General features: G+C 29.7%; 1 protein-coding gene across 1 annotated transcript; it reads right to left on the minus strand.

The window, feature by feature from the left end:
* Positions 1–7,821: 7,821 nt before the first annotated feature.
* On the minus strand, positions 7,822–13,407 carry LOC130803807 (adenine/guanine permease AZG1-like). The gene is made up of 3 exons (XM_057668009.1): positions 13,358–13,407; positions 12,563–12,641; positions 7,822–9,952 (listed from the first exon to the last, which is right to left on the minus strand). The coding sequence occupies exons 1-3, from the start codon at positions 13,405–13,407 to the stop codon at positions 8,120–8,122; spliced, it is 1,962 nt and encodes a 653-aa protein (XP_057523992.1). The 3' UTR covers positions 7,822–8,119.
* Between the last annotated feature and the right edge of the window lie 2,382 nt (positions 13,408–15,789).

A 15,789-nucleotide genomic window follows, 5' to 3' on the forward strand; every position in this document is an offset into this window, starting at 1 on the left:
GAATATAATGTTTCAGATAAGATTTGTTAAAACACTATGATATATATTCTTTTTAAATCTAAAAGGCAATATTAATATAATTAAGCAGTTGATAAGTTTTTAAAAAATGGTATTAATTTAAAATTTACAAAATCACGCATAAATTGATATGATTCATGTTTATATGATGTTAAATACTCTTGTTTTTAGTTTCTTAATACTCCTTAAAGCTACTGAAAGTCAATAAAAAAATATTGCAAATCTTAACAGACTAAAAATAAAAAATATAGTAGATTTCATAAATTTTGGAATGATAGTTACTCCTTTTTATTCAGCTTAAATGTTCCATTTCATTGATAATATTTGTCAATGCACTATATTTCTTCCTTCAATTCAAAGCAATTGTCCCATTTGATTATTTTGACATTTTTCATCGATAACTCTTAATTTGTATCATACTTTTAATTTAAATGTCAAAACATAGTGAAGTGATATTTTATTTGATTCATCTCAAGTTGTAAATTTATTAATATCAAATTTCTATAATTTTTTATTATGCATAATAAGAGATATTTAAAATTAAATTAATGTATTGAATAGAGTGTGAAAAGCAAATGAAACTATTGGTGTGAATTGGAAGGAATTCTTTATATTAAAATGAATCAGATAAGATCTCACATAACTTAATTATAGCTTATAGATTAAAAATACAATATAAAGTAAAAGTAATTAATAAATAAATAGAACACTAATCATGATTAGAAGGTACTTTTTCCGGTCCTTAAAGAAGTTTTCACTTTTCATTTTGAGATGTTTTATTTGTTGTTCTCATAAGGAACCTTTTTAATTATATCACAAATTTTGGACAAAAATAACCTTATTCTAATTTTAATATTTAATAATGCTTATGGTATATCTACATATTTTTTACTAACTTCATTTTAACATTTATATATTTCTTATGGTCTCTACATGTTTCCCACTAACTTTATAAAAATATTTTTTTATAAGTTGTGGTCCTTATATTTTTTCCACTAACTTTCTTTTAATATTTACGGTTCTCACTTTTTCTCCATTAAATTTATTATTCAATAAAATAATATATATTATTATTTAAAAGTTAATTTTTTAATGCCGTAAATATATCTTTTGAAAACTTTATTAAGAAAGAGAATACTAATACTTTATAAGATTGGAAGACTCTATACGCTAACGCAACGAATAAATAAGCGAAAAGGAATTTGTACTTCATACACGTATGACGTATGTTCATTTCATGCTTTTACATTACTTCTAATGTTGTGTAGTATAAGGATCATCTTCATTACTTTTTTTTAGAGAAATTTGTAAAGAATCACCTTTTAAAACTCCTTTTTTGTAAAGAATTACATTTTATAATTTTTTTTGTAAAAAAAAACACCTTTTAAGAGACTTTTTATTAAAAAAACACCTTAAATCAGTTTCCGGTGACTTTTGTCAACTTTCAGGTGTTTTTTTTAATAAAAAATCTCTTAAAAGGTGTTTTTTTTACAAAAAAAAAAAATTTAAATGTGTTTTTTTTACAAAAAAAACTGGTTTTATAAGGTGTTTCTTTGCAATTTTCCTGACAAATGGCATAGTCAACGCCTGAAAGTTGACAAAAGTCACCGGAAACTGGTTTAAGGTGTTTTTTTTAATAAAAAGTCTGTTAAAAGGTGTTTTTTTACAAAAAAATTATAAAAGGTGTTTCTTTACAAAAAAGGGGTTTAAAAGGTATTTCTATGCAAATTTCCCCTTTTTTTTTTTACTTATATTAGAATTTTGATATTTATTTTTGAATAAAAAATAAAATGTTGAAATTTCTCCTTGTAAACTCCATGAAGCAATTTTAGCCTTTAAATTCAGTAATGGACTCTCATTTACATTAAAATGTAATGGAGAGGATGCAAACTGTTATGCTGGACTAGTAGCTACTGGCTATATTTCTAAATTTATGCTCATTGTTAAATCGATTAATGCATAATGTCGTATTGTCGTTTGTTGTCAAAACTTAATTTTGGGGCGGGGGACAACCAAGAGAGGCCAAATCCCGTCCAAATATAGTTCTTTGTTGTATTTTTAATCGTCTTTTAACTAATTTAACAGTATAATAAAATATAAGAGCTAATTAATGACATAAAAAATTACATAAAATTAAGTATGAAATTACTGTATTGAAGAATTAGAAATAAATTTATGTCATGTTTTGAAATGATGATTTCACTTGGAAATTTGAAATTGCTCAAATTTATTGTTTGACAAATTAAAAATTTTTAAATTTAGATTTTGATCAAATTCTACTATTATTTTTAAAGTTGTTAAATTTGAGAATTTAAGAATGACTACTCAAACCTTGTCATTATTAAATTCTTTATTTATAATTTCATAATTGAAATCCATAATTTAAAATGAAATACTTATTCCCAAACACTAATTAGATTAATTATTCAAAATTTTTTTAATAGAGGACTTGCATATTTATTATAAATAAATAGACATGTTGAAGGAGGAACCAAATTGATTGTTTTCACATGATATGTATGGTTCCACACCTATTCAAATGCCAATTATATACATACAAATATACAATAATTAGACGACCACTTCCCACACGATAAAAATTCGAGATCATCCATTATTTCATGTACGATGTACAACATGTAATAATAAATGTCAAGATATTGTGTTAGGAAGAAAAGCCACACACTCCACATATACTCCTTCCCTTCCCTTAAATACAATTCAAGGTGAAAATCAATAAAAAGTAAGTAAATTCCGTAAAAATATTATATCTGACCTTATTTATTTTTCTCATTTGAAACAAAGGACAAAAAACTAATAAGAGCCGTATGGTATTGAAAGATTTTATAATGTAATCATTGATTGTTAAAAATGATGAATATATATATATATATGATCAAATAAAAAGAATTTTAAAATGAGAAGAGTGAGAAGAATTTTTATTTGATTTTGTTTGGTTACTATATATATACAAAAAAAGATACTATGTTATAAATTAAGAACATTTTAAAAATTATTTCATAGTTACCTTTCTGTGCAACATAATTACTTTTACAATTATGAGTTTTTGATTCAATCGTGATCATAGATTTTTTTATTTTAATGAAATCAAGGGTGTAGAGTCCTTCTTACCCTTCTCATTTTCAACCCCTTCTTAATGGATCCCTCCCATATATATATATATATATATATATATATATGTGTGTGTTTTTAGTAAAATATTTTAGACAATTGACGTTATGTTGGTCAAAAAATATTTCCTCAAATAAAAAGATTCATGATGAAAAAATCTTGTAAAATTTTCATTTGGGAAAAATGAGATAAGCAAATAAAATAGAGCAGCACATTTGATAGAAAAAATGAGATAAATGTGTACGATGAGATGAAAAATTAAATTAAGTTAAAATTTAAATGTATGATAGAGGCTTCAATATTACTATGTTATATACTTTATTATGCCCTCTCACACAAGATCAATTTGGACTAGAAGTGTAAATGCAATATATATCCTCCTCACACGTCATAACCCTTTTAAGTTTTATCATTTTGATTCTGATGCTATATCAAAAATCAACTCAACTAAAGTCTTTTTTTTTTTTTTGAAAGGAACTCAACTAAAGTCTTAATCTAGCACTAAGGGTCCAAACATCATACAATTTAATAAAAAGACTGGAAAGTTCCACGTGTCACCCTATAGAGCCTTACTAAATGGAAACTTTTTATTGGTTTTTATTGACTTACATGCCAAATAAAATTAATCAATCTGTTATTTTTAGCCCACCTAAAAATTTACTAAACCGCATAACTTACCATTTTTATAAACAAAATAAATTGAATAATAATTATTTAGATTGAGTAATATTAATTAAATCATTAATTTAAATTATTACATATCGTGAATTCACTATTTTTATAAACTAAATGATTTAAATATTTTTATAAAACTAATCAACTAAAAATTTTTATTTCTAAAACGATATAAATAAATTTATATCATAAATATTAATAAAAGAGCTGGAAAATAACATATGATATTTTTTAAAGTATAAATTTATATCATAAATATTAATAAAAAAGCTGAAAAATAACATATGATGTTTTTTAAAGTATAAAATTATATCATAAATATTAATAAAAGAGCTGGAAAATAACATATGATATTTTTTAAAGTATAAGTTTATATCATAAATATTAATAAAAGAGCTGAAAAATAACATATGATGTTTTTTAAAGTATAAAATTATATCATAAATATTAATAAAAGAGCTGGAAAATAACATATGATATTTTTTAAAGTATAAGTTTATATCATAAATATTAATAAAAGAGCTGAAAAATAACATATGATGTTTTTTAAAGTATAAAATTATATCATAAATATTAATAAAAGAGCTGGAAAATAACATATGATATTTTTTAAAGTATAAATTTATATCATAAATATTAATAAAAGAGCTGGAAAATAACATATAACATTTTTTAAAGTATATTATCATTATAGCTCTGTATAATTTTCTTAACACAACGGCTATCTTCCTCCCCCTAACAGCTCTCTAGCACCCTTCCCCTTCCCTTTGCAGACAGTCCTGCCACTACAGAAGGCAGACGTCACTTCTTCGGGTCAACATCACCAACTTAAACCACCGGTAGCCGACGACAAAGTCGATTAGCAACACTCCAGTCGCGGACAAAACCAACCGAAGACCCTCAATTGTCAGCTTCTGGCCACTACCCTCCAGGTTCTATCTCTCCTTTTCTCTCTCTTGTTAACCCTAACATCGTAGGTATTGTATTGGTGCATACTTTGTAGAGATCCATCCCCGCTTGATCCTTAGTTTTATAATTTGCTTTGTGTTTGTTTTGCTTCGGAATTTTGATGATTTTTTATACTAGTTGTTTTATTGATCCTTAGTTCTATATTGGTACTTGTTATTTTATTGTTTTCAATTAAGTACTTAATTATTTTGTTGTTAGTATCTTTTTAGCGTGCGTCTCTGTTTTAATTTTTGTGGGGTCTTGGCTTGTTTTTGTTTGAGTTAACGGCGTCACCGTTCTTTAACATCTGGTCTGGTCCACGGATAGTCGAGTATAGAGTTAAGGCAGATTAATTGTAACCTAAGGTCAGGTCCAGAGAGAGGGGCAAAGGGGGCAACGTAAGTAGGATTTTGAATTAAGAGTGGAGACTTGGAACATAGGCACCCTACAAGCCAAGTCGCTAGAGTTGGCGACTGAACTTTTTAAATACAAGATTAAAGTGGCTTGCGTTTAAGAACTAGATGGAAGGGGCAAAAAGTAAGCGTTTTAAAGGGTTATAAGCTATGGTATGCAGGTTTGGATGAAAAGCGAAGTAGAGTCGATATTCTTGTAGCTAATGATATCCTAAAGCAAGTGGTAGAAGTTGGGAGGTGCAATGATAGAATTATGCTAGTCAGAATAGTAATGGGAGAGGAGGTCATATCAATCATTAGTGCGTATGGGCTGCAAGTTGGGCTAGATGATGAAGTCAAACGTGAGTTTTGGGATAACTTAGGGGACCTTATAAATACCATCCCTGCCGATGAAAAAATTTTTTATAGGTGGAGACTTCAATGGACACATAGGTAAGAAGGCAAATAACTATAACTCAGTTCATGGCGGTTTTGGTTATGGTGTAAGGAACGAGAATGGAGAGATCTTCTTTGAGTTTGCGTTAGCAAAGGAGTTAGTTATAGCAAACTTGATCTTTAGAAAGAAGGATGAGCACTTGATTACGTACAAGAGTGGTGGGCATGCAACTCAAATTGACTACCGTTTAGTACGGAAGGATGATCGGAGCTCGTGTCTGGACTGTAAGGTCGTGTTGGGTACAGAGATGCCCACCCAACATAGGTTATTAGTATTAGTGTTCCATATGAAGAGAAAGATTGTCGAAAAGAAGATAAAGGTCGAGCAAACGATCATATGGGGTAGACTTAAAGGGGATATGGTCGCAACCTTGTTAAGCAAGAGCAAGACGTCGGGCTACCCAAGTATATCAGACGATGCAAATCAAATGTGGGTGACCATGGCCCATTCGAAAGGTGGCAAAGGAGACATTAGGGGTGTCAACCGAGAAAACCAAATGTGTACAAAGAGTCATGGTAGAGGAACAAAGAAGTAAAAAAGAAGATAATGGACAAAAATAGGAGATTCAAGGAGCTCATGGCTTGCAATGAGGATAAGGATAGGACACATAAGAAGGAGAGGTATAAAAAAGCAAAACGAGCGGCAAAAAAAGCAGTAGCAGAGCTAAAGATTGTGCGTTTGAAGCCTTTTATCAAAAGCTTGATACCAAAGAGGGGGAGAATTATATTTTTAAGTTGGCAAAAGCAAGATCTAGGCAGAGGAAGGACTTAGGAACAGTGAAGTTCATTAATGATGAGGGTGGCGAGTACTGCTTAAACAAGAGGACATCAAAATGAGATGGCATTAATATTTTTCTCAGATGCTCAATGAGACTAGGGGTCCAAAGGAGGAAATTCGACAAACTTCGGACATCCAAAGAACACAAGATCATGAGTCGATTATTGGTATTACCATGGCAGAAGTAGAAGAAGCTCTCAAAAAAATGGGGGGATCAAGGGCAGTTGAACCTAATGACATTCCGATTGAGATGTGGAGAGGTTTAGGAGAGGAGGGAATTCATTGGCTCACTAACCTCTTTAATGCCATCTTGAGGGCTCGTAATGCCAGAAGAATGGAGGGTTAGCACACTTATCCCACTTTTCAAAAACAAGGGTGATGCACAAGTATGCAGGAACTATAGAGGGATCAAACTTCTAAGCCACACTATGAAGTTGTGGGAAAGAGTGATTGAGAAAAGAATTAGACGAGAGACAGTAATTAAAGAGAACCAATTCGAATTCATGCCGAAAAGATAAACCACCGAGGCAATTCATCTTTTGAGGAGACTGATGGAAAAGTATAGGGAGCGAAAGAAGGATTTGCATTTGGTGTTCATTGATCTGGAGAAAGCATACGATAGCATACCGCGAAGCATCGTATGGGATAGCCTCAAGAATAGAGGTATTTCACGAAGGTACATTGAGGTAATACAGGACATGTATGACAGAGTGTCGACTAACGTACATACTCTGGTGGGTATGATAGAGTCTTTCCCAATTAAAGTGGGACTACATCAGGGATCAGCACTAAGTCCTTTCATTTTTACGGTTATTATGGAGGAAATCTCTAAATCCATCTGAGAGACCATACCATGGTGCATGATTTTCACCGATGATATAGTTTTGGTCGCATAAACAAAGGAGGAGGTTAATAGTAAATTAGAAGAGTGGAGAGAAGCCTTGGAGGGTAAGGGGTTGCGCATAAGCCGTATGAAAACAGAATACTTGCGATTCAATTTCAGTGGGACAGAATCGATAGGGGAGCCAGAGATGACCATAGGGGGAGCAGTTGTTGCATGTACGTCCAAGTTCAAATATTTGGGATCGGTGATTCAGAGTAATGGAGAGATTGATGGAGACGTTACTAATCGTATACAAACGGGTTTTTGACTTTTATGCCCTTAGTAGCTTTATCCTATTTTCAATTATACCCTCCATTACCTATACTAATTTTCCTCCCTTACATTAAAAATTCATAATACCACTCTCTTTTCTACCTTTAAGGTCCCACTTTTGACTCCCCTTAAAATTCGTAAAAGGTCAAATAGGACTCCTAAGGTGAATAGGAGGGAGTATATATATATATATATATATATATATATATATATATATATATATATATATGCTCTCTCATTATCCACACACCAAATTAAAGAAAAGATAAATAGAAGAAAAATAAACCACATAATCATCATAGTCAAGTGAATCAAGGAACTGAATGGAATAAAGAAAAACAAGCTAAAAGAGAATATACCATTAGGAAAGTTCCTTGGCTTTACTTTATAACAAAAAATTTGTACATCAATATGAATCTAATTCATCATCAATTCCCTTAATTCCCTTTACCCACTTTAAAAAAAAAAAACAGTATTACACTAACAAATAATGTAATATAAATCTAAACAAAAAATTAAAAAACAATCGTATTCTAATTATAAAAAAAACAAGATTAGCAATTACTATACTTCAAGAGGTTTGATGCTTTCATCAACTTTAATACCATCATGATTACCATTACTAATTACCCCATTAATCTCATTTTCACCATAGTTTGGTTGTTTTCCTTCAACTAATCCAAATTTGATTAAAAAATCCCTAATCCAATCCCAAAGATTTAACACAATATATGTCCCAATTCCTCCAATTAACCCATAAGCAATGGAATAAGTAAAAGGTGTCAAAATAAATGTCACAAAAGCAGGAATTGCTTCTCTCGTATCATCCCAATTAATATCAACCACTGATTTCATCATCAAAACCCCAACTAAAATCAACGGTGGTCCGACAGCCCATGCTGGAATCGACGCTAGTAAAGGCGTAAAGAAAAACGCCAGGAAAAAATAACAACCTGCCGTTAACGCCGCTAATCCTGTTCTTCCTCCTTCACGTATACCAGTTGACGATTCTAAAAACACCGTTACAGGTGACGTTCCCAAAAGCGACCCAATAATGATTGAAAAAGCGTCGCTCATAAACGCCGCGTATTGGCCTTCAAATTCGCCGGTTTGATCCATAAAACCGGCGAATCGAGCCATTGATGAAAGCGTCCCTGTTGTATCCAAAATATCGACGTAAAAAAATGTCACTAATGCTATCCAAAAGTGCCTTTTAGTAACTCCCTTGAAACTAAGTGCCCCCGCCGTCTTTTTAATGGTGTGAATATCAATTACATTTTGGAAGTACCGGTACGCAGCGTTTCCGGCGTCGGTGTCGGGAAACGCCGTAACTTTGGTGTTTCGAAACCATGAAACGGCGGTGACAAAAACGATGCCGTATATCATTGATCCTTTGATGTTTTTCACTAAGCAATATGCAATTATAACAAACCCAACTATTCCTAACCATAATGTTGGACTCTCCATACGATTATTAAGGCAGTAAATGGCGTCGGAAAATTTTCCTCCTGGTATGATTGAAACGGTGCCGTTTTGGAAAGTTTGAATTGGAGCGAGTGAGACTCGGGATGAACTCGGACATCCACCGAGTGATAACAGAGTTGACCCACTGTAGCCAATCAACCCGATTCCTTGACTATTTTGTAGCCCGATGAATGCTAGGAATAGCCCGATTCCTGCCCCGGATGACATTCTTACGGGTTTTGGTACAAATTTAGCAAACTTCGCTCGAATTCCAATAGCAGAAATTATGAAGAATATCAATCCTTCTACAAAAACAGCAGTAAGGGCAGTTTCGTAAGAAATATTTCCGGACCCATGAAAACCAACTACATTATAGGCAAAATAAGCGTTAGCCCCCATTCCCGGGGCTAATGCGAAGGGTAAATTCGCGAAGATACCCATAACAAAACATCCTATTAATGAGGAAACTATTGTAGCTATGATCAAATCTTTTCGGATCGTCGCTAAGCAAGAAGTGTAACCCGGGTTAACCGGGTCAAACTTACACGACTCGTCGGGGAGTATGATATGGCGGTTAGGACCCGAACAGTTTGAAGTAGGGAAATTCGGGTCGGAGCAGAGTGGAATACAATCCGAAACAGAGCATGGGCCGCCGGAATCAGATAAGATGGAAGCGTTGACGGCTAAGATGTAAGCCATAGTAAGGAAAGTGGCGGTTCCGGCCCGTAGCTCGGTTGTGAAGGTAGTTTTACGTTGAGTGAGTTTGAACCGTTTACCAATACGGGTAGTTGCGACGTAGGCGTTTAGACGGGTCATTGGGGTTGTTTTTGGTGGCAGGTTAGGGTCTTGAGTGTCCATGATCAATGGAAGAAAAGGGAGGAAGAAGGAAGGGGAGAGCAATAAATGCGTAATGAGTGTGAGAATAGTGGATTCCTTTGTTTAATATAGGATCCTATTTCAATGCAATAAATAAATGATTTTTTCATGTTGAATACTCATGTTTCCATGATAAATATTTAATTTAAAAAATAAATTTATTGTATATGATTTTTTTATATTTTAAAGTTAAAATATATTTAGATGTATAGAAATTTTTATATATTTTTATAAAAATTCTTATCATTAAATTTTTAGCGAATATAAAATAATATATGAAATTAATAAAATATGTTTCTTAAAATGAAAATTAATAATTGTTTATGTTAATTAAGAATTTTTAGTTTATTTTTATATTATAAGTAAAACACTAAATTGACTGGAAACAAATATGATCTATCATGTTAACCCAAGGTTCATTCAAATTTCACTAGGTCATGTCTTGGCCTAGAAATTTAGCAAACTTGATCTAAATAATATGCTTTCAAGTTTAGGGTTATTGATTAGTTCAAGACAAAGCTCAAACGATAGATTAAGACAAATAAAAAGAAAAATTAAAGAAAATGTGTGTATAATATATAAAGATTACTATAGTGATATAGTCGGTCTATAAATAGCACTACTTAAACTAAAGAATAAAAATAATAAAGACCTATTTAATTGAATTAAAGTCAATATAGACAAACAAAACTACTAAATATGTATAAAAGGATTTAAGTTTATTTCAAACTTTAATTTAGATTCAATGCAAATAATCTAAAACACCAAATACACGTATTTTAACACTTAAAAGTTGCTATAGAATAATCGGATTTTGTCTCTGGATGTTTCAGTTTAACAAGTATTGATTTTCGCATGAAAAGTTCTGAATTTGGTTCTCACCTAATCCTTTATTACTTATGGGTAACAAAAAATTGCAATGATATCTGTTTTCATGCTAATTTATTTTATTTATTCTATTAGACATAATTTTTTAAAAAAATATTAAAAATAAATTAGATAACAACGAGGCCTTAGTTGTAGTTAGAAGATGGTGGTATGATCATGTACCATTTGACTTCACAAGAATATACATGTGTTTCCAGACACAAAACAAGCTGCTACTAATTGTAATTTTGACATTTTTTTTTATGATCGCATTTTCTGAGATGCCGTCTTTATAAGATCCGGCTTTTCAGGTCTAGGCCTAATAATTAAAAAAAAAAACTAAAAATTGACACACGCAGTTGAGCCTATTTGGAGTTGCTGTTATAATCTATTGGAGTTGCTGTTATAATCTATTGAAGTTGGTGTTATAACCTATTAAAGTTGGTATTATAACCTATTTAGAGATACCAACTTTAATAGGTTATAATACCAAATCTAACATGTTATAATACCAACTTCAATAAGTTATAACACCAATTCCAAATAGGATTACACATCACGCGTTTTCTGATAGTTGTTTTTCTAAGTAATAGTAGGCCAATCCATTTGAAACGCGTCTCTTATAAAGACGGTCTCAAGTAAAAATTTGTGTTTTTTTAAAACAAATTCTAATTTTTTATTCTTATGGTAAACCTAAGGGTACATATTGATTTGCTCTAAAACCTTATTCATAAAAGACATTGAAATTTTCTTATTTAATGATTCGTTACCATTAGAACACCAAATCTCCAACACTTACGCATGATAATTAAAATTTGTGTGAGTATATGATCTTCTTATGTATAATATTTATTAAATAAAAGAACATACTTCTTTTGATTTTTAATAGTCACTCCTTATTAAATGTCAATATTTATAGTAACTAGAGAAAGTATATAATAATCATGAACAAGGTGGAGAGAAAAGTGGCATGGCAATTTCAGATTAGAAAAATTCTCATTGTTTTGAGTGATCTTTGTGCATAAATGTTGGAGATTTAAATGTTTTTATGGTTGACGAAATTAAATGAGAAAATTTAATGTTATTTTTGAATGAGGTCATGATGCAAATCAATTTAAAGCTAAAGGTTACGAATTTACAATAAAGAATTAAAAAAACATTTGAGGTTAAATTAAGTTTTGATATCACATGGAAAAGAAAATATTCATACAAAAAATCTAAAAGCTTCCAAAAAACATATGTGACCTTTTAAAAGTTGGCTCTCTAATAATCACTTCCTATTTTAATTAAAGTTACACATGCTTTAATCTTTAAATTGTTGAAAAGTACCTTTAAAGGTTTAAATTATTAAAATGTGACCGCTAGTTTTAGCTAGTCAATTGTCATGCATCCTACAAATAGCGACAATGGGTAAATAAAATAAGATAAGTGTATAAAAATGATATATTTTGGATACTTAAAAAAATAGATGAATGAGATGAAAAATTTTATTTTATGATATAGATAAGAATTAAAGAAAAAATATAAATCATGATAAAAATATAAAAGATTAAATTTAATGAGACAAATTAAAAAGAAAAATGACGTGAATTTTATTGAATAAAATGACTATATTAGAAGAAGCCTCTGATTATATTTTTCATACATATATAATACAAGTTATTTATGTCAACTGACTGTTAGCAAAGAGCCAACTCATCAAATTTGTAAAGATTTTGATTAAGTGTTTGAATTGGTTTTTTAATTTGATATCAGAAATAACTTGACAAAAAATATTATAACTTTAAATCTCATTCATACATGCCTCATTTTAAGAAGAATATTTGTTGAAGAAAATTCTGTTACATCTACGATTTTAATCAAAGAACCATCGTGTAAGCTAAAGATACATAATAGAATATCCAAAAAAAAAGACACATGATAGAATAAATAACATAACCTAAGATTCCAACTATAAGATAAATTTTTAGTTAATTTGGTTTATAAAAACGATATATAACTCACTACAATATAATTTAAATTAAATGTTATAAACTTTAAATTTTTAATAATATACATAGTGGATTTATTGACATTTATAAAACCCTTTAATAGCATAATAAAAAATCATATTAAAGCTTTTCGCGACATAAAATCCAGTGATATTTCTCATAAGTGGCACTATAGACTATAGTAACAATTATATATGTTACTAAAGGTCAAATAAAGTGCCATTAAATTATTTTATAGTGAAATTTAAAATAATAACTAATAATTATTATAATTAAAATAAAAATTAGTGATATTAATATCACTAAATTTAATGTCAAAAAATTTAATTTTTTTTGTTTTAGTGACTCATTAATAAATGACACAAAAGCAAAACAAAAAACTCAGCACATATAAAAGTAAAAAGGTCCACAAACCCTACCACACAACGCCAACCTATAATTATCTGCTTTCACACTGATTATTATTAGTAGCTGGTTTAGCTTTACTCATATCTAGGAAACACTCGTACACATTTAGAGGTGTTTGGTATAAACTTTTTAATACTAAGTAAGGGATTTAATTACCATTACTCCACATATTTGTTTGGTATGATATTAGGTTAACCCAATCCCTTTCTTGAGGGTAATAGATACCCTTATTTTGTTACTATTCATTTATGTCAAGTAGCAAATTCCCTTTCTATGATCAATTAAGTGTTTTTCTTAGATTTTCATACCAAACAACATATAACTACAACCCATACCCTTACCCTTACTCCTCTTTATCATTTTCCTTTCCATTACATTTTATATTCCTATACCCAAACTCCCCCTTAATGATATGTTTTACATTTTAATAGCATGATAGTCAAATAAAGAAGGTACTTTCCATTATTTTTTATTTAGTCTGTCGATTTTTCATTTATTATTTTCACCTTAATTTTATTTTCTCTCTTCATTTCAAGGTTTAACTACTTATTTTTATTATTTTTTTATTTTTTTATTTTTTCAACATAATTTTCTATTCAACTAATTTTTATCTAAAAAACAATAAATGCTAAATGAGAGGCACACATAAAGATGAAGTAATTGATTTAGAATAATCAAAATTGTTTTAAAAATATATATATATATAAATATAAGCCCGATAATCAATTTAAAAAATACTATTCAATGCGTTTCAATAAATTTATCTCATTTTTTTATTTTAGTTTGTCCTACCAATTATCAAATGTATCTCAATTTTATTTTTAGCCGTAAACCCTGACATAAACTCTTTCTTTAATTCTCATTTACAATTTTTTTCAATCTTATTTACACAATTTTTTCATTTTTCCATAAAATACATTATCCACTTTCATTAATCTTCCCAACAATTGCTATGATAGATAAATGAAGTACGTTTCAAACCTTGATTGGTACTAGTCTATTATCTTAGCCTTGATCCAATCATCCAATATCATTCATGTGCTTAGTCAAATCATCATAATGATTTATTTCGAGAAACTTCGGGTAATTTATTTATTTTAGCCAACTAAGAGTGGGATAGTAATAAGCCAACTAAGAATTAATAACTTAATAAACAAAATCAGTAAAGCGATTATATTGAGCTTGGGATCATAATATATATCTTCAATTATGATTAATTTTTGATCTAATTTGATACCAACTCAAAACCCATTAGAAAGTTAGCGAGTTATGATTCACGTGCAAATTTTAGTTTGTATTGTAAAAGAAGTGTCGACTTATAAAACCATATTAGTCTTAATTCTTGCAAAAATTTATTGATAAATAATATAATTAAAAAGCCCTTTATAAATAAATTCAAATCAAACACGATCTAATCATGATGATCCAACTGAATCTTGAATTAATATGCATGAGCATAAACAACTTAAGGTATGTTTATCCCTAGTCTTGAAGACTGAAGAAAGTCTTTAGACAAGAGTAACAAATAATGTGTACTATGTTCAATATTTGTTGTAAATGTGACTTTAATTTTATTAATTAAACATATAAAATAAAGTTACATAAACTTAGTAGGTTATAAAATATACGACAAGTTCAAACCTTTACTTAACATACACCAAATATGAACTTCATCATCGGGAACACCATATATTAAACATAGTAACAAGAAGATTTTGTATGTGAACTTGATATTAATTCTAGGCGAGATGCTCTTTTCTAAAACATAATTTCCTCCCTACTACGATGCTTGAGAATATAAACTGGAAATATGTTCTGAAATACAAAGAATTACACTAAATTCCTAGCACAAGGAAATTAGAATGACATGAGAAAACTTAAGTGGAAGAAGAAAAATGAAAATATAATTAAAGATTGCAAGTTCTCTATATAAAGTGATAGAGAGGATAAGAAATTCAGAAATCACATGTATATTTCATATATATCTCATGTAAAAAATAACTTACACATGTCTTCTATATTTATAGAAAAACATACAATCATTCATGAAGTAATATGTCACTTCATGAACCGCAACATCAATTTACGAATCAATGTGATATTAAATTAATTCATCCCAATCATTCAGTTAATATAACATATTAACCGCAGCTAATTATTGCATAACTAACAAAACCGAATAAAATGAACAGCGTAAAAGTCACGGGCTATGACAAAAGTCGCGAGCCGCGACCAGGCCAACTCACGAGCCGCAAGTAATGTCGCGAGCCGCGACCTGTGCTTATACCAAAACAGAAACTTTTGCAATCTTGGAATATTTTCAATTAATTATTAATTTAATTAATTAATTTGATTTAATTAATTTATTATTTCCGATAACTATTATAAACTCTAAATGACAACAATAGTTTTACATATACTCTATTCTTTGAAATTCAAAACTCAAACTTAAACTCTTATGAGCTCCTTAATAAATTAATTGTCGATTAATATTTCACGCCCATACCTTCATCACAAAAGTGTTTTTTCAAAAATATTTTAAGAATATGAAGTGAGTGTTTGGGATAAAATGTAAAACTATAAAGTATGAGTGTAATAATTATATAGTAAATTAAATTTAGTAAAAAT

This window comes from Amaranthus tricolor, chromosome 17, assembly GCF_026212465.1.
Source record: "Amaranthus tricolor cultivar Red isolate AtriRed21 chromosome 17, ASM2621246v1, whole genome shotgun sequence".
In the NCBI taxonomy this organism is placed as follows: domain Eukaryota; kingdom Viridiplantae; phylum Streptophyta; class Magnoliopsida; order Caryophyllales; family Amaranthaceae; genus Amaranthus; species Amaranthus tricolor.